General features: G+C 46.7%; 7 protein-coding genes across 7 annotated transcripts; 3 read left to right on the top strand and 4 right to left on the bottom strand.

The window, feature by feature from the left end:
* Nucleotides 1–1274: 1274 nt before the first annotated feature.
* Nucleotides 1275–2266, bottom strand: LACBIDRAFT_318312 (calmodulin). The gene is made up of 8 exons (XM_001879297.1): nucleotides 2222–2266; nucleotides 2160–2166; nucleotides 2066–2077; nucleotides 1975–2007; nucleotides 1647–1919; nucleotides 1494–1574; nucleotides 1423–1433; nucleotides 1275–1370 (listed from the first exon to the last, which is right to left on the bottom strand). Exons 1-8 carry the CDS (start codon nucleotides 2234–2236, stop codon nucleotides 1353–1355), a joined length of 450 nt encoding a protein of 149 aa, XP_001879332.1. The 5' UTR covers nucleotides 2237–2266; the 3' UTR covers nucleotides 1275–1352.
* Nucleotides 2267–2867: 601 nt separating this feature from the next.
* LACBIDRAFT_318311 (uncharacterized protein) lies at nucleotides 2868–5178 on the top strand (the record flags this gene model as incomplete). The annotated part of the gene is made up of 6 exons (XM_001879535.1): nucleotides 2868–3056; nucleotides 3106–3264; nucleotides 3315–4015; nucleotides 4067–4617; nucleotides 4673–4708; nucleotides 4790–5178. 6 exons carry the CDS (start codon nucleotides 2868–2870, stop codon nucleotides 5176–5178), a joined length of 2025 nt encoding a protein of 674 aa, XP_001879570.1.
* A 91-nt stretch (nucleotides 5179–5269) lies between these two features.
* On the bottom strand, nucleotides 5270–5710 carry LACBIDRAFT_318310 (uncharacterized protein; the record flags this gene model as incomplete). The annotated part of the gene is made up of 3 exons (XM_001879296.1): nucleotides 5270–5314; nucleotides 5362–5493; nucleotides 5549–5710. The coding sequence occupies 3 exons, from the start codon at nucleotides 5708–5710 to the stop codon at nucleotides 5270–5272; spliced, it is 339 nt and encodes a 112-aa protein (XP_001879331.1).
* Nucleotides 5711–5760: 50 nt separating this feature from the next.
* LACBIDRAFT_318309 (uncharacterized protein) lies at nucleotides 5761–6996 on the bottom strand. The gene is made up of 8 exons (XM_001879295.1): nucleotides 6796–6996; nucleotides 6724–6730; nucleotides 6655–6666; nucleotides 6550–6582; nucleotides 6204–6476; nucleotides 6069–6149; nucleotides 6000–6010; nucleotides 5761–5943 (listed from the first exon to the last, which is right to left on the bottom strand). The coding sequence occupies exons 1-8, from the start codon at nucleotides 6805–6807 to the stop codon at nucleotides 5926–5928; spliced, it is 447 nt and encodes a 148-aa protein (XP_001879330.1). The 5' UTR covers nucleotides 6808–6996; the 3' UTR covers nucleotides 5761–5925.
* A 115-nt stretch (nucleotides 6997–7111) lies between these two features.
* On the bottom strand, nucleotides 7112–10311 carry LACBIDRAFT_325851 (uncharacterized protein; the record flags this gene model as incomplete). Its single annotated transcript, XM_001879294.1, has 5 exons — nucleotides 7112–7728; nucleotides 7782–8365; nucleotides 8422–9776; nucleotides 9833–9991; nucleotides 10051–10311. The coding sequence occupies 5 exons, from the start codon at nucleotides 10309–10311 to the stop codon at nucleotides 7112–7114; spliced, it is 2976 nt and encodes a 991-aa protein (XP_001879329.1).
* A 3034-nt stretch (nucleotides 10312–13345) lies between these two features.
* On the top strand, nucleotides 13346–13993 carry LACBIDRAFT_318307 (uncharacterized protein; the record flags this gene model as incomplete). Its single annotated transcript, XM_001879534.1, has 2 exons — nucleotides 13346–13348; nucleotides 13415–13993. 2 exons carry the CDS (start codon nucleotides 13346–13348, stop codon nucleotides 13991–13993), a joined length of 582 nt encoding a protein of 193 aa, XP_001879569.1.
* A 3432-nt stretch (nucleotides 13994–17425) lies between these two features.
* Nucleotides 17426–18484, top strand: LACBIDRAFT_385634 (glycoside hydrolase family 12 protein; the record flags this gene model as incomplete). The annotated part of the gene is made up of 6 exons (XM_001879533.1): nucleotides 17426–17522; nucleotides 17583–17812; nucleotides 17872–18083; nucleotides 18140–18245; nucleotides 18302–18396; nucleotides 18457–18484. The coding sequence occupies 6 exons, from the start codon at nucleotides 17426–17428 to the stop codon at nucleotides 18482–18484; spliced, it is 768 nt and encodes a 255-aa protein (XP_001879568.1).
* Between the last annotated feature and the right edge of the window lie 291 nt (nucleotides 18485–18775).

Below are 18775 nucleotides of genomic sequence, written 5' to 3'. Positions count from 1 at the left end.
CCCACACCTTTCTTTCTCTATGCAAAATGTACTTTTATTGAGGACTTTTCAAGTTATACCCAGTGTAAATTTATTTGCTATCATGCTATACTTCAGGCATTGTTTAAAAGACATCCTGAGTCTCCATATATCAATTCAAAAGGATGGTAGCATTTTTTCTTCTCGCAGAAAAGAAGGACCAATGTTGTAGATACTTGTTTACTTCCAGAAAAACTCTGGGAATTAGCTTCTACAGACATCATGCAATGTTCATTTTAACATTTCTACCTACCTTTCTATTATACACACTACAAACAACAATAGGGAGTCATTTTACCTCATTGCAACAAATATATTGAGTGAAAAATACATAAAATGGAGAATAAGTTCAAATTTACCTTTTAGAGGAGGATGTAATTTTTTCTAGCCCAGAGACTTTATGAAACTCATAACAATAGCAGGGAGATCCAGTTTTAAAAATATCTCTTCCTCAAGTTGTGAATTGCTTTCAGTAGATTGCAGTCATTCAGAATTTCCCAATTTATTACATCCCATTTTTGGCACTTGTCACAGTCAATTCCCTGCCTTATCCTGAGTTTTCAATTGTTCATCCCCAGACTTGGTATATACAATCTACACCTCCTTAGCTATATTTTATACACTAGAGCTTAGTTCTCAAAATGATTGATTCTTGTGTTATAGCACCAACTTTGTCCAAAAAATGATCAGACAATCTTTTTGCCCAGTTAGTGTAAATGATATAGAATGACATTCATGTGTATTTTCTTTCATAGCACTGCTCAGAACTTTGTTTATGGTGAGCAGCCTAGGTTTGAGGCCATGCGTGATGCACATGTGACATTGGGTCACTGTTTTGGGGGAAATCAGTCACAGTGCGTTGCGTCACGCTCCCAAATGCAACAGCGGGATTGCCCACCCCCACAGTAATTCGTGTAGGATACTTTTGGTGGATGTACTTGTAATCGTAGAAAGTTTCGAGGTAAATTTTCATCTGTATGGCATCTGACCGTGTACTAGAGGCACCTTGCCTTCAACCTTGAGACGATGAGCCTCCTTTAAAAATGTTGAGGGGACCCGGAGGGGGTTCAGTACTAGTAGAAACATGATTAAATGCGATTTAGCACTGTAACACGGTGTCGTCTGCGCTGCTCTCAAGAATGGGCGAGTTTACGCCATATACTAACTAACACCCAGACATGGAAGATTTAGTGTTCAGCCCCTGCCAAAGGGTAGACGGAGTCGTTTATTCATCTACCTTGTAGCCACCACAGAGCTTGCACAAAGCGAGCAAACTTAGAACTCGTACGCACTCGCAATTACATAACATTTACATATTATCTTATGTTAACTCTCTACTTCGATAGCATCATCTGGAAAAGGGTCGTTAGGTAGCACAGGTGACGTAACGAAGACGAGATGTACCTTGACGAATTCTATGGCGGAGATCACTGATTAGCAAGAGAGATTGGAGAGCTGAGAGACGGTCTCATCACCTTCATAGTTAATCTGGCCATCACCATCAACGTCTGCTTCTCGAATCATCTCATCGACCTCAGAGTCCGATAGTTTCTCGCCTAATCGTGGTAAAAAAGGGCGGGTCAATCGCGTTCGGACGCCATGAAAACAACAAAAAAGTCAATGCGCACCAAGGTTGGTCATGACATGCCTCAACTCAGCAGCGCTGATATACCCATTCCCATCCTTATCGAAAACCTTGAACGCCTCCTTGATCTCCTCCTCGCTGTCGGTATCGCGCATCTTCCGAGCCATCATCGTGAGGAACTCGGGGAAGTCGATGGTGCCATTCCCGTCAGCGTCGACTTCGTTGATCATGTCCTGCAGTTCGGCCTCGGTGGGGTTCTGTCCTAGAGAACGCATCACGGTTCCGAGCTCCTTGGTTGTGATCGTGCCATCGCCGTCTGTGGATAAGCGTGAGTTTATGAAGAGACGGATAGATAGAGTGGTCTTGCGTACCTTTGTCAAATAGGGAGAAAGCTTCCTTGAATTCTGGATGGTGAATAGTGGTAAGCACGCGCAGATCGCGTATGATTGCACTGTCGCGTACCTGAGATTTGCTCTGTACACCGTCGAGGTTAGGCAATAGGGGGATAAAAGGCTTCATTCGTCAGGGTTCTCCACGATTCTGATTGAGTTCGTACCTTCAGACTGCAATGCTTGAATGTGAGAGGGTCAACGTCAGCATATTGTGAGAGTTACGCACCAATTGGTCGGCCATTGTTAGGTTTGAGTAGTGCCTAGGGTTCGGGAGGTGCAACGATGGAGGTAATTTGGAGCTTCTAGTTACAAGTCCGTTACGGGCCTAATCAGGTCAAGGTGCCCGGCAATCGCCGTGTGTTTAGGAGTTTCACTTGTGAAATGTTCACGGGATATGCACATACACTGGCATGGGCACTCAGCTATCGGGTTGCGTCGACTAAAAAACATGGATGGTTCTCAGAAAATTACATATCTACGATCAGTGCCAAAAATATGATATTCAACCAGTTCTGGCATGCATTAAGAGGGAATCGAACCCCCGGCGGGTCGACAAAGCACTTCATGGCAACGACCCAGGTTACCACTACCCCATTAATGCACATTAAGCGAGTGTAATCATGTTTATTATATTACTTGAGCAAGTCCAGGAGTAAGCAGCTACTAATACGGAAAACGGCGCGGCGCCGTTGGCGCCCCGTATACTTTCGTCTTTGAATCCCGCAGTCAGTGCCATAACCGACATAACCACGCAGGCAGAAAAAAGGGTTGAATGGGGCGTGTGTGCCTGTCAGTTCTTATCTAGCATCTTTTCCATTTGACTTCTCCTCGTGTTAGAACGCGAGTCATCCTCGAGTTTTCGTCCTGGAAAGATGGATATACCTACCACCACGACCACTGACGACGTTTTAGCTCAACTGACGACCCGTCGACCAATGGACGACGCTTTTCTCGAAGGCTATGTCGCAACTAAGGAATTAGGCGACTACGTTCCCCTCATGAATGATATTTTCAAGACAGACGACAAAGTTGAGGCCGAATCTCCTGATGCACGACGCGAGGTTCGCTCCACTCTCCTGGCCGTGCTGGTTTTTATATTCGAATTTAAAGCCAGAGCCACCATGGACATCGAACGAGGATAAAACCAAATACCATTATCCTGCTCCGAACTTCGGTGAACCAGCTGGAAAATGCTTCGAGGTTGTACAAAAGTGGGATCGTGGGATGTGCGAGGCGTGGAGGGATGAAATTGACAAACTCTTAATTTTTGTGAGCGAATTCAAGTCCTCATCCTTTGAAGTTCCTACTCATGGTTATAGGCTGGTCTTTTTTCAGCAGTCGTAACGTCATTTGCAGTCGACTCCTACAGATCGTTGACTCCAGATCCAACTGATGTTACAGTCCTCTACTTGGCGCGAATTTCTCTCCAACTGGGCAACGGAAGCGCACCGGCCCTTGAACCTCCATCATTCACACCCCCACCATGGAGTGTCCGCGTCAACATCCTGTACTTCCTCAGTTTGTTCTTATCCCTCACGACCGCCCTTCTCGGGATCCTGTGCATGCAATGGATCCGAGAATACCAACGAGAATCCAACTTTTCACACAAAGACGCCTTCGCATTGCGTCAGATGCGATATGAAGGTTTCCGGCAATGGGGCGTCTGGACGATCATGACCTTGCTTCCTCTCCTCCTTCAATCGGCTCTGGTGCTTTTCTTCATTGGCTTGCTAGACTTTCTTTGGAATCTGAATGACCTAGTGGCTGCGGTGCTCTCCGGATTCATTGGCCTCGCGCTGTTTTTCGTGTTGGCGACGACTGTCCTGCCGGCCTTTCAGTTCTTGTTTCATGGGGGACGAAGGCTCTTGACACCCCAGTGCCCGTATAAATCGCCGCAAGCATGGGCGTTTTACCGGCTTTTGGCGGCTGTGATACGCCTCCCTTTGCGGCTCAAGCTAATCACTGATTATTCCGACGGATTTGGCGACCGTTGGTTCAAGGCACACAAGTATTCCTGGAGGTAGGCGTTATTTTGATCACACATTGGTTGAGGCTCATGATGTGATTGCAGAACACCTTTTGCCCGTGCTAGAGCTTCCTTGAAGTTGCGGGACTGGACTCGATTCGATGGCTACTGGCGCGCGGCGCGAGACGTTCGCGTAAGTTGGGACGAGGATCCCTCCTCGACGAATGATTGTATGAAAGGGCTGGAATGGCTCGGACGGACTCTCCCTTCAGGCTCAGAAGTATTCTTCTATATATATCAATCTATTCTACAGTGGGGTGCGTCCTCGGTGGAGGAATGCCCTCCGGTCCTGGAGCGGATGTCACCAGGATCGTCCAACTTTCTCGTCCAGGTGCTCGGAGACGTGAGGCACCAAAATAACCCTATCTTCGATAACAGGGACGTCATCCAACTCTTGAGCCTTGAACACCTCCGTCGTGACCGTGGCTCCCAGGTGGAACCTGCACTTCGCAATCATGCTCTGGAACTCAATATTCGAATCATCAACTCTATTAACTCTCTCCCTGAAGCTCTTATCGGAACAAAAAGAGTGACTACTGTTTCTTGCATCTCACTGGTGAACATTCTACATGCAGGTTCGGGGAATTGGGCAGAAGGTGCGTTATTTTCAATGAATGGCCGATTCTCAGTCTTTGACCCTTCTCCACCCAGTCCCACCAGACATCACAGACCAACTGCTACTTCTCAGCACGTCCTTTGCATCCCTCGTGCTCTTAGATCAGTGCTCTTACCCGCTAATGCTCTTTCAACGTATGGTTCTGCATTTAGACCGCGGCCCCATTCAAGAACCTCCCCCGCTCTCCCTTTTCATCGCATGTAAGGCGCTCGAAACCTGGATGTCCACCCAACCCTTCTCCAACCACATTCGTGTCAAACAAGTCATGGAATGCGCTGGTTGGGTCATGGGAACATTTCTGAACAGATCGCCGCCTGAGAGCCCTACAAGTTGGCATTGGAGCAACCTTGCTGAACACCCCAGCGTCGCTTCTTTGATCCGAAAATCCACTGCACTGGTGAAGTTGGGCATAGCAAACGAGGCCTTCGCGTCATCGTTTGGACGACCGAGGATGTATATCCTCGACTCCTCCTGGTCAGACTTTTCGTTCAAGGGCGTGGACATTGAGGATGGGGACATCGCAGTGCTAGCGGAGAGCTAGTAGGTTACAAGTATTTAGGGTGCCGAGGTATGTACGGCCTGTATTTGGTATTAATTAATGCTAGGCAGGATGATTAACCATAATCAGGTCTCTAGCTGTTCAGCTCTGCACTCCTTGCTTGAAGTTCTTCGTGACTCTGTGGCAACGTTACAATTTACACCTTTCAAGGAAAGCAATGCATACCAAAGGCTCTGGTAAACTGTTCTTGATTTGATCACTGGGAACGTATGGATCGCGGGCATGGTGTACAGCCATCGCATCCCCGCTTTTCAGTCCGCCATTGGATGGCTGTAAATCCGCAGGATCGTTTGTTTTCTACCTCTCACGATCAGGATATCCCCTCAGAGCCAATGGTGGAGATATGACGTACGGCAGGGTGTGGTTGAATGGTGTACGACGTTTCAGCTGGGGGTGCTGTTGCTTCCGTTTGGGCACTCGCTTTGGTCGGCGAGGCCTCTTTCTTCGAATGGGAAAACTTGGACTTCAGATTGGTGAGGAATTTGGACATTATGGGAGTGACGGTGAGGGGCATTGAAGGGGGAACTGAAGCTGCTGCGTCTTACTTATAGAACCTCGACAAGTCACTTGACTCAAATCGGATCGGAAGCAAATGTGAATGATGATGTCATATCCTCAGAAATCAAGGAAAAGGAGGTATAATAAGGATTTGGGGCAGGGGAATCAGATAGAAGTGAAGATTGGGAGCCGTAAGGGAACAAAAATCAAGGCAGTGATCATCCAGCCGCTTTACTTTCCGAGCATCATCTAAGTCAAAACGAAGGGTGAGTTCATGACGCTCAACGGAGATTAACGATGCTTACCCTCTGGAACTCTGAACATGGAATGGTCATTGAGAGACTGATGACAAGATAAGGAGAGAGAGCGCGTACCCTGGAAGTCAATTTCGCCATCACCATCACCGTCTGCCTCCCTGATCATTTCTTCGACCTCTTGATCAGTCAAGTATTCCCCTGCGTCGAACGTGGCATTAGTTGTGTCAGACCACAAGGGATAGCTCAATGTACCGAGACTGCGCATGACCTGTTTCAACTCAGATTTACTGATCTGCCCACTTCCGTCCTTGTCAAAGACCAGGAACGCCTGGCGCATTTCCTCCTCTGCATTCTCGTCCACAGCATTGCGCGACATCATATCCAAAAACTCTTCGAAATCGATCGTTCCATTTCCGTCCTTGTCTACTTCATTGACCATATCCTGTAGCTCAGCCTCGGTGGGGTTCTGGCCCAGCGAACGCATGACGATGCCTAATTCCTTGGCGGTGATCGTGCCATCGCCATCTACGAAAGGGAGTCGAGAGTCAAATGTCAATATGAATCATGATTCTTCGATTTTAATATATGATCGTCGCACCTTTGTCAAATAGAGAGAATGCTTCTCTGTATGCTGGAAACACAGAAAGAACATAGATCTGAGAAAACTGGAGGGATGAGGCCAAAGCGAAGAACGTTTACGCACAGTCGATTTGTTCTGTGCATGCGATGATCAGCCGATCGCTTAGATAGAGATAAAAGCTGGAGAACATACCCTTGGACTACGAGCAATCGAAAAGCAATGTATAAAGACGCCTTTCTAGACAAGATTAAGGATTATACATACGAGTTGATCCATTTCCGATGGTTTGAGAGATCGGGATGTACAGCGTCAAATGGGTGGTTGTTGGGGCAGAGGGCACTCCGTGCTATGCGGATATAAATATATCGGCGTCAAATTGGGACACTGGGTCATAAACAGACCTGATGAGCACACAACGGCGGCTCCGCATCCTACCAGCCCTGGCAGATGACTGGTCTAGTAGAGGGATAGGCGGGGAGGAAATGGCGAACCCACAGAACCTAATTATATATCCAGTCGATCGCGCACAGCCTTGCTGCCTCGCCGTGATCGTCATTACATATAGGTTCGCATACCTTGATTACATTTTTCTATTTCTAAGATCCAACTTCAAGTACTCTACCGCAAAAACAAACTCCTTTGCCCATTCTCTCAGTCCGAAATGATAGATCAAAGTACGCAGAGATTTCATGCCCGTCTCAGTGTCACTTGTCTGGTGCTGTGGCCGACCCCAGGCGTCTGGAAGATAGTGCCCGACTTTGTACCCAAGTGTCGTCGATTTCTGGAGGACGGTCCCGGTCATAAAGATGAAGAGCGACGTTTTGATAAGCTTATGCTCAGGGGCTTCGTCGTTGGTCCATTCAGAGACGACTCCATCGCTTTCTTTCGCGAGGGGGGAAATGTAAGCAAATGCTCCAAGCACCCAGGCGACACACTCAAGCAATGTCTCGAATCCTTCAGAATCCCCCTTGGTCAGGCCTTGCATCTTTTCCGTCATCCAACCTTCGAGGTGCTGGCTAGCAGACATTATCGCCTTGCTGAGTTCCATAGCGTCCTCGTCCTTCAGTTTCTTAATGGCAACTTGCCTGACCGCCCAAAAGAATAATTCAAAGGCCAGGTTTAGTTTTTTCGTGGTGTGGTCCAGTATGGGTCTACTTGTGACGAGATGAATGAGTTGTTCGAGCACATTTGAATGAACTGGAAGGAGGTTGTTCAGTATGCGAGTGAGAGAGAGGGTAGGATGCGCTCACTAAGGTCAAATCTTTCAGTATGCGGTCGAAATGTGTGATCGAAATACGAAAACAGATTGCAGGCCTCGGTATCTGGGTCATGAACGTCATGAACGTCCCACAACCCAAGAGCCACAGGGGCGTTCAAAACTCGTATGCACAGCTCCAGGAAAGAATTGATGAAAACTTCCTTGGTCTCGTTGTCTTGTGGAAAGTACATCATACTACATGCGAGAATCATGTCGGACTTGAGAGTAGGAAGGTTGACATTGGCTAGAGTAGGATCCGTAGGGTCCACCTCTCTCGATAGGTGTTTGAGAAGGCCAATCAAACAAGGTACTATCACCTCCTTCTCCGGTACATGACGGTTCCGCAAGTGCTCAAGAACGGGAATCGCGGCATCAGGATCTGACAGGGAGGCGGTATACAACGCGAAGATGACGAAGCGAATGTCGTAAGCATGTGGGGATTGCGCGCTGATGATCCAGTTGAGCGTTTTCGCCAAGTCGCGAAATTCGTTAGCCGAGTTGTGATCATGTCGATACCGACGCCACTGGGTGTCGTACTCGTTCCAGGACTGGATGGTTTGACCTTCTAGGTAACGTCTGTGCAGATACTTGATGAATACGAGATGCAAGATCCGAATAGGAAAGAAATTTACCGTGGCTTGAGCGTTGAACTCCTGCCCTGCGAGTTGGTAACATTTTGTACAGCCAAGGTCGTCGGTGAATTGTTCTGAGACACTCCCGTTTGAGGTACTTGAACGTTGGTTGGTAGTGAGGCGTCGGCATTGGGCTGAGATTTCGTGGGGTCGGCTGAACTAAGATTATTCCCTTGGGCAACCACACTTTTGGCTGGAGAGGTGGTTACACTGGCGGTTGTCGAAGGTATAGCCATGTGAACAGCACTGTTTGAAATGACAGGTGTACCTGAAGTTGGCGAAGCAGCGTGCAAGGAAAAGTGGGAAGAGTGGAAAGCGCTCAAATCGGACGCCTTTCTATCAGGAGTGTCAACCAAGGAGCTGGGGTTCGCCAATACCTTTGATGTGGCTTCCTGGGCCTGGTTGGAGTCTTCCGATAGGGACGGTCTATCTGATACGTCTCCAACAGAGCTGGCAGCAGTTGTATATGATGCTGTGCTTGGACTGCCGGAAGAGGGGGGATAGACCGTAATAGCTGGTATAGACTGACTCCTGTCGGGCTGTTGGACCACTGCAGCTGCCGGCACGCCAAATACAGGCGTCACCGCTGTCGCTGCTGTGTCAACCTTCCCCTGGGGGTCCACTGCATGTAATCCTTGTTCTGGATCGACAGGGATTCCAACGCCAAAGCGTTTCTCTCTCAAGAGACTAGCACCACGTCTACAAACCCGAACACATGCAACAACGAATGCAGCGAAATACACTGTGCATTTTAAGGCCACCCAAGCTTGAGGCGATTTGTATGGGCATTGAGGGCCCATGAACCATTGTTTGCCATACCAAAACTGAGCCGCTGGCGCGAAAGTACTTGCAAAGTAGAACACGATGACAGGCCCAAGGACAACGAGGAGGGAGATGGCAAGGCCTACATGGAGATTCCACATGAACTGGAGCAGGCCCGCGAAGAAGAGCAAGAGAGCAAGTTGAAGCATGACAGGGAGCGCTGTCATAATGGTTGGGACGTGCCAACGTTGCAAGCCATCGTAACGCAACTGGCGCAATGACAGCTTATCTTTGGCAGACAGGTTCGTTTCACGCCGGAATTCACGGATCCATTGCATGCACAGAATCCCGGCTAGGGCAGCTATGAGGGATAAGGAAACGCTTATAACCCAGACTATGTTCACGATCACAGCCCAGCGTGGAGGAGAGAATGGTGGGGATATTTGTAGTGGGGTAAGAGCTTGCGCGGAAGGGTTACCGAGTTGGGTCGCTATCTGTGTAAGCATGCGTGCTGAAACCTCGTTCGGATCCTCCTGAAGAATTTGATAGGATTGGATCACAAATGCAGTGACGACGCCAGAAAAAAGACCAGCCTTATCGAGAAAATCTTTATGAGTGGTCGGGTCGAGAAGAAAAAGTAAAAACTCACGAAAATCAGCAGTTTCTCGAGTTCGTCGATCCACGCTGCACAGAGGTTTGTATCTTCCCATGCCGTTATACGATGCACCCCATCATATGGCCTTCCCCCCATTGAAACCGGGTTGTAATGCCCCTCCAAGTTGGAGTTCCATGCAAAAGACCATTCCTTCTAGATGATAAATGTTTTCAACACAGGTAGATTCAGCGATAAGATCTGGCAAAGCAAACCTCATGAGAGGAATCGGCAGGGTCTAATTTGTACTCTCGTATGTAAGTGAGGCAAGCCTCAAAGTCATCGAATACCGGAGGTATGGCTGAGATCGGCTTTTGTGGTTCTTGGATTGGCTGGTTGGCTGGGTTTTCTGCTGCTGGCGAGGGTTGAGAGGCGGTCGTGGAAGGTGGCCTAAGTGTGTGTAGGGATTGGCGTGATGTGGGTCCAGGAGTACTCTGACGATCGGATTTGAAAAAGCTTGAAAGTAGTGAGGCCATGAAGTTGAGAGGTAGTGAAGCAGCATGGTTGCATAAGAAGATGTCCAGTAGATCCCCGTAGGCACTTGTGGGTCCACAAATACAAGGTGGCCTGGCATCGGAAAGGCGACTTAAATCCCGTCAAAAGGGTTGCGTATGATGCGGTACAATAACGGAACAACGCACCTTGGGAACGTTGGGAACTGTCATCCCACTGACATCGGTTGAGATTGCTTAAATAGTCAGTTGTTCAACCTCGCCGTGGGATAGAAAAGCGAGGCTTTTGTCCAGCTTTTGTTTATGGTTGCCAGTTGGTTCGTGGCAATGGTACTACATTAGTACATAACAAGCTGTGATCAGTGCTGGAGGAACGGCCGAGCGCAGCGAGTGCCGTGCCGTAGGCACGTTGTTAGTACATACATAATTTCAAGCTGACTACGTTACATAATAACTCAGGTAAACAAGTTACCTCGCCAGCTCGTGCTTAGAGTGCGTTACGAGGTACTACAAGGGGGACGTTGGCCGGACTAGCACTCCCCAACTGCAAAAGCTACCACCAGTGGCATGAGAATTATTTATTAGCTAACTACGCTGCATAAGCAACTTAGGTAACTACCGAAATAGCGACCTCGCTAGCTAGGTACTAATTGTGGCAGGGTACTGGTGTTTGTAGTTGCTACAGAAGAAAATAAAATAAAATAAAATAAAAAGAGGGAAAAAGCGAAAAAAAAAGAGGAATATTTCTTATCTTATCTTATCTTACAATCATGAGCTATAAACTACTGACCCATTGTTCCATCTCCACCTACAACTGGCCTTTTGGATACCTGCTATCCCCCCCATCACAATCTACTCTGTTTGGAATTTTCCAGTAAATTTTATCTGCCCTACTGCCCTCAAATTCTGGCCTAGAGCATCATTTCCTGCTCTGATTCTCTTTGGAGGTAATTAGGGAGCTGAAATTGCTAGGACATCTTGTGCAGGCCTTTTATTAGCTAATTAAACTGTATTTTGTAATGGGCTAGCAGTGATATTGTGTGGGCTGAATTAATGCTCTCCTGTGATGATTCAAGAAAATGACTATCCACATCCAAATGATAAAGCCCTGGATTACTTTAAAAAATTTGGGTGGGAGCAATTGATCCTTTGCTTGATGGGCTGTATGTGAAGCACCTCCATTTTGATGTTCACAGGCCATACTACAGAATATATTTTGTAGAAGATATCATTTTCATTTCCCTTTGCATGATTACAATTCTGTACAATTACAGCTTTTTTTTGCAGTCAGGATCTCCCTGATTAATGCTAGATACTCACACATAAGCTTTAAAAACAACTGTTTCTCTGCAACAGTAGGATGGACATAACAGCATATTTTGTACCTTGACACAATCCCAAGTATCAGTTCCATTTTTTTACCCAAGGCTCAGGCATCAATAGTTGTTGCATAGCTGACTTGAATCTAATTTCTTCAGGAATGGGAAGAACCCCAGAAACCTCTTTTGTTTAGGCATACATTGAATGATTTACCCATCCTCTGATTTCAAATGACTGTGGCACTTCATCTCACATTTTTTCAGCTAATATTCAAAGCTGATCAATTATCCAAATGTCAAATTGACAATCACATTCTTTCCCTGTTGAATTTCTTATCCCAACAGTTATATTGTGATGTAGTTGAAAATTGAACAGTAAAATACATAGAAATTTTGTAATAGCTTGTATTTGCACAATAATCTCAATGTATCTTCTATTTTACATGATATAAAAATGTGGTGGAAGGCCGCAGAGAGGGCAAAAGTATATGAGCAAGCCAGAGATTACACAGCCACTTGCTATCACATAAGCATAGCTATCACATAAGCATAGCTATCACATAAGCATAGCTATTATGTAATAGCAACTACAAACACCAGTAGTCTGCCCTAATTGTAAGCAACTTTTCGTAGACAATGCGTTGCAACAGGTCAGAACGTTGAACCTGCTGGGGCCACGAGAATCTGAGAACCACGGCTTACCCCGAATAGCGTTGGCGGGAACTATATGGCAGAATTTTGATTTCCGACGCACGCATTTCACCAATGAGAATTCAATTTCCGCTGCTGGGATCTGCCGAATCTTATTTCTCTTGCTCAGGATTCGATAATATTTCAACCACCAAGGCTGTTCAAAGACAGTAAAAATGGTTTTTAGTAGTATGGATAAGTAAACTTGCAGGTGAACCTCCAAACTAATAATGATAATACTTAATTGGACAGTCTCATACTTACACGCTAATATGCTATGGAAACTATGTATGCTCCTTTAAATTTTATCATGTTTGGTAATAGAATCCGAAGGCTATGCTCTGCGACAAAAGCAACGACTTAGCATAAAAACAAGTCAATGAAGATTTCTTCAGTAGTCTTTTTTTTTACGGTGGACGCAAGGTGGATGCTACCAATGGCAGACAGCTTGGAACATAAAAATCCAGAAAAAAAAATGTCAATATAGAAGCATTGTTTTTATTTACAGGGTGCCAGCCTCCAAAGACCAAAGCCTACTAAATATCATAAATACATATATTCTGGTACTGTTCTGTGTCGGATATAATAATATAAGGCCCTCAACCATGCGAGTTCAGCTGATTTTTCTGATCTCCAGCGGACCGAATCTTGTACTCCCATTCACTTGCCCATTCACTGGCAGTTGACCAGGAGTCACAAATATGGTCTATTTTGGTTTTTATTTTCTGAGAAGGATCTGGAAAATTCTATACATCCAAGAATGTCGAAGTTGAAGGAAACTAATCAGCCATATATCTCTACCTTGTATCTACGTGTGGAACCTACGCCAACGCTGCAAGTGCTGTCGTAGCGCCGAGGCTTTGTGTGTACATGTTTGATTCATTGACTGAGGGCGCTGTCCCTCGTTTTCAAAGACTGTCGCCCTCTAATTCCACTCTTTTTACAATCCTTTCCATGTTATTTCTTGTGATCCACTCTACTTGCATTTTTGTATCACATCTGTGCTATATTTCAAGCATCGTCAGGTTCTGGAGAGTGGAGATTACCTAATGGTAGTGGTCCCAAAATAGTCTTGAGAAGCAATTGGATCAATCATGAATTCAAATCCTGCCATATAGTTCCCGCCTACCTTACCCGAAGGCTCCAATGCCAAACAACCCACACTACATACACACTACCTTGTCACTAACAACAACCCATTCCCCCTCCCACCCTCGTATTCCGAAAGTGCGTACTTTGTCCGACAATGGTGGCCCAGCCTACTGAACATCCCACGTGTAAGGTCCACAGTCATCTTATTGGCGGAACACGACCAAGTGAGCCATCGTCTGCACTTCGTGCTCACACAACATTCTTTTCGGGTGCCGGTCAATCACGATAACTACAATTCGTACAGGACTGCTTCTGGGCTTGGGGTGAACTGCGTGACCCCTCCTCCTCTTCGCCCTTTCTCTTCCTCCTCTTCCGGATCTCAACCTCAGCCCCCCACCACATCCACATCTACATCCACCACATCATTGAGCACCCCCACGCAAATAGAGCAAGACGACGGACTGATGCACCTCTGGTACGTCAGGTGTTCAACGCGATCTTTGAAGAAGACTACAAGGATAGAGGGACGCCTGATCGGCCTAGACCGTTGGTGGCTGTTGATTTTGGACATGCCGTTTGGATTGAGTATGTTGGTGGGAGTGTAAGAGGGATTTGAGGGTGAGTTGGGCAAGTGGGGAAGGGGAAGAAGGAAAATTCAGGGAGTGGTTATTCTTTCGGATAAGGATGGGAGGATCTTTATTTTGTGTTATGAGTGTGCTTTTCAGTTATTCCGGAAGATGTCGATCGACGCGGCTGACCATCCAATTCGACAATGGCCAGCTGCCCAGTCCTCAACTACCTAGAATTAACATTATCTGTCTGTAACACCTGCCTCAGATTATAACCCTTCCATCTCACAGAAAGTGACACCTTGAATCATTGATCAAGGTTCCCCTCCGAAATTTCGCATTTTTCTGTTCCTCAGGACACCGCCATTTGTAAATTTAATGTAGATTGACTTAAAACGATGCTTAGTTGCGTAAAATACATTTTTGACAGTTTCTAGCTTTTTCCCCTGTGGTACAGGGGGTGAACTATGTTTTTGCTGAGTTTGTTTACTAGTATTGAACAACAACTTCCACAACCCAGCCACAACCGGCCAATTGCGGGTCATCAGGTGATTATTCTCATGAGAATATTCTCTCCCAGTTAGTGTTGCCGCGAAGCGAATCGAATCGAATCGAAGTGGTGAAATGTGTTGACTTCGCCCCACTTCGTGATGTCGAATCGAATCGAATCGAAGTTGGTTGTCGCCGGATATTGATCAGCCAATCAAATCATCAGCAATTGTCAAGCCTCTCGCACCAAGATAGTGTAGTACTAGTAGAGTATCTAAGCTTTAGACCGTGATACAATAGAAAGTTTTAAACATCTGTACTGTCATCTTCAGAGTTCCGTGGTGAAACCACAAAATTCATCCATCTTTAGATACTCAAGTTGCATTTTATTAGAGGGAACAGTCAAAACCATGTTTTGAATTGAAGTCTCGAACATTTTGCCTTCATTCTTCTCGAGTTCATCACGCAGCGCAATGCTCTAATCTTCACGTTCCTCTGCTTGTTTTTCTTTCACTGTCATGACTCATTTCACGCGGAATTGGTGTTGAGATTACTTCTGCGGCGGTCGGCGTTGACAACAATGGAGTGACGAGGGAGCGGCGCACGTTGACATCAATATAAAAGAGTCATCGAGCCCCACAGTTCAAGAAAGAGGTGGGACTGAAGACGCGACGGAGGACGCGACAATGATAAACTCGCCTCACGTGCGGAAAACTTCCATTTCTGGCGATTTTTGATGGCCATCACGAAAGGACTTCGACTCACTTCGGTAGCTCGAAGTGCATCGAAGTGGTGTGATTTTCGAATCGAATCGAACTCACCTCGAAGTCACTTCGATTCGACGGCAACACTACTCCCAGTCGATTCAACGCCCTCCAACAGGTGCAAGGCACGTGATCTGTGTGATTCTATAAATAGCTATGAATCCCGAAGTCTCACTGGGTTGACCTAAAAATAGACGTGAAACATCATAACTTCCTCCAAATTTCGAAGAGGAAACAAGAAATCATGTCGCATCAAGCTAATGACCATCATGATACTAGGGGAAGGAATTTGGCGAATCTAAGTCATACAGGAGCAGTGAGTTGCAGCGCACACTCAACTAACGTAAAGAAACGAGGTTGCAAAAACAGGAAATCAGCAACAGACTTCATGCATCTATCGTTCAGGTCCCAGACGTCCTATGTTATGGAAAGGAAGGCAACCGGTACGAGGCAGATTCGACACGAACTTCGGGGAATGTCGTTCGTATAGCGTGCCACCAGACTTCTTGACTAAGTATTGGCTGACATTGTCCACAGGAAAGCAAAGAATCAGCATCATACGAACCTGTAAAAGAAACATCAAGCGCCAGTAACCAAAAAGTCGAGAGCAAATTACACCCCTCCGCTACACGGCCCAGAAGTAAATCTGTCAAAGAGCATATCTCTACTTGGAAACCAGAGACGAGGTTCCAAGTTCATAGGGGAGAAGCAGTAGGGCGAGTGAGTAATCCAGATGTAGAGGACAGCTTTTGAATAAACGAGGCGTGTCGCTCAGCAAACTTAGGTCACATCGAAATTGGTGATATCGAGTCGGGCCTCGGCTTAACGACAATCCTCACGCGCTCTTTGTGTTAATGGCGCATTCTGGACCAATTGTTGACGGGGAGATAACGAACTTGAAATCACCAGATGGAGTCCATATGTCAAACTCATGCGTATTGTTGCCTCATACTCTTGAAGTACCGAGGAGGGCAGACACGAAACTGGAGAACATCTGGGCGATCGGATACCAGGTCAAGCCACGAGAGCCAAGAGTGTTTGCCCTGTAATGTATACAACTTATTGATCATGAGTCATCACGACTCGACAAGGATGGCTGTGATCGAATGCTACGTGTACTACTCACCTTAAATTCCACCTTAGCCTACAAATTGAAGTCGGAGGCATCATGCGACACTGGTTTACGCACGAATAAGCAATGGTATAATGTTTTTCATCGCCCGCTTAGCTCAGTCGTAGAGCGCGCCACTCGTAATGGTGAGGTCGGTTGTTCAATCCAGCCAGCGGGCACTCCGTACGACATCCCCTCCGAATATTTTTCTCTTTCCACTACTCGCAGTGGCACGGTTTTTCTAACTTTTTCCTCATGACTCGAATCCAACCACTATTCGCAACTCACGCCAATCCTTCGCTCGATACGCAACGTGGTGCCGAGACAATGCTAGTATGCTCTACCTGGCCCCGGCTGCTTATCCGTCTGAGTCCGTGGCAAGTGGACAACCCTCTTCCTCCTCTGAGGTCTTCTCGTGCATCTCTTCTTCTCCCGAACCAGCGCTCCATGTTTTTCGTAGCGGGGAAAGTTCAGTTGTCCTGGATAACTCGATGCCACAACACCTGCACGAAAAAACTGTTACTGCCATACTTCAGTCTTCCACCATCTCCCAACTTTGTCCGCTCACAACACATTCAAAGTGTCCTTCATGCCCTCGGTTGTACTCCGGTGCTTTGGCTGGTATGCGGTCGGTATCTCGGGTGGGCGGTTACATATCGCACTGGCATGTTCCATCTCGTCCCTGTACTTGGATTCGGGTGGTATTCTCCTTACGACAATCTATATATCCCTGTTGGCCCTACGCAAGGTCGTCAAGGTCTTCCATTCAAATAACCAAGAATCGATGTACCTTCACACCATCCCTTTCGGATACTTGTCGGCTCTCAGCTTGGGCTTACCTGCCTGACGACGAAAATGAGCAGATATCGCTTCCAACTTCCAGGCGAGGAAATCATCTTCCCGCAGTCATCGTAACCTTTGCAAATCGCGCCCTCTGTGCGAAACAGGGGCGACGGCTCGGTATCAGATGTTGCCATATGGTTCTTTGCTCTATCCGGTCGATATCCCGCAATGAGTGGATCTCGAAACCAATAAATAGCACCAGGCAGCATTGAGTTGTGCACAAGACTCTTCTCTGCTGGATAATTTCCTCTCTTTCAAACTATGCACTCCTTCAAGACCACACTCCTTTCCGCCTTCCTCCTCCTCTGCTCAAGCACCCACGTGCACGCCGGCGCGCTCGACACTTCTTCCCACTGTGGTAACCATCCCTTTCGCCATTTCTCTCACCCGTGTATTTATTATTAAAACACTCCCACAGGCGATTACGACAGCGTCACTGCAGGCCAGTACGTCCTGGGTCTCGACCAGTGGGGTAAATCAGATGCCAGCTCTGGATCAAGCTGCGCTGCCATTACGTCCTTCGACGGAACCACCATCGCGTGGAAGAACCCGTGGAAATGGGCTGGTGGTTATAACGTCAAGAGTTATACGAATATCCAACTCAACAATGGGTTGAATAAGCCGCTTCAAACTATCTCCAGTATTCCTGTGAGTTTTTTTTAAAAATGGCCGTTCTATTGCGAATGCTTAATTTGAATTCGCTGTAGACTACGTGGAAGTGGTCGCAAAGCACGTCGGGAAGCGTCGTTGCGGATGTCGCTTTTGATCTTTTCACTTCAGCGACTCCAGGAGGGAGCAATCATAATGAAATTATGATCTGGCTCGCGAATTTCAGTTCAGGTCCTATATCCTACTCGTACAGCGCCTCTGGAAACGCTGTAGCCTTTGCGAACAGTATCCCCCTTGCTGGATATACCTGGTATGCCCAAGACACTCGTGATTGTCCTTGCATTTTCTGACGACCTCTCCTGCAAGGAACCTGTATGTTGGCACGAACGGCTATAACAATGTGTATTCCTTCCTTCCGTCCAACGGCACCATTATTACGAAGTTCGGTGGTGATCTCAACGTCTTTATCAAGGTTGACGATGTCAGAATTCCCTACTTCTGAAAGAGACTGATTTATTTTTGTGATAGTATCTGACGGGCAGTGGAAGTATTAGCTCTTCAGAGTACTTAACGACGCTTCAGGCGGGCACTGAAGCAACCTCCGGGACAGCTACTTTCAGAACGTGCGTCTATCCATTTGTTCTTTCTCCGAGTTAGTCTTGCTCAAAGGGTCAATTCGTTAGATCCGCGTATAGCGTCGTCATCAACTGAGAAGTTGCGAACTCTATCAATTGTCTCTTTTCTATTTAGCACCCGGTACGAGAATTTAACGGCGTACCTCAGGGGTAACTACACTAACTCCTTGGCGCTACAGATCGCGATACAAAAATAATCTTGTTAAGGCCCAAGCTGGTCACTTGGTAGATGGATCATGGAAATTTGTGTTTGGGTGATTGTTACCATGCAAACGACATAGTGCAGATTGCGGGAGCGCCCATATGTAGAGTAGAGGGTTTGGGTTCCAGGCAGGCCTTGGAAAGGCTCTGCAGAAGCGATGTTATT

The sequence above is a fragment of the Laccaria bicolor genome, genomic scaffold, assembly GCF_000143565.1.
Source record: "Laccaria bicolor S238N-H82 LACBIscaffold_8 genomic scaffold, whole genome shotgun sequence".
In the NCBI taxonomy this organism is placed as follows: Eukaryota; Fungi; Basidiomycota; class Agaricomycetes; order Agaricales; family Hydnangiaceae; genus Laccaria; species Laccaria bicolor.
The sequence above is the reverse complement of the archived record's forward strand: the minus strand, read 5'-3'. Positions and strand labels throughout refer to the sequence as shown.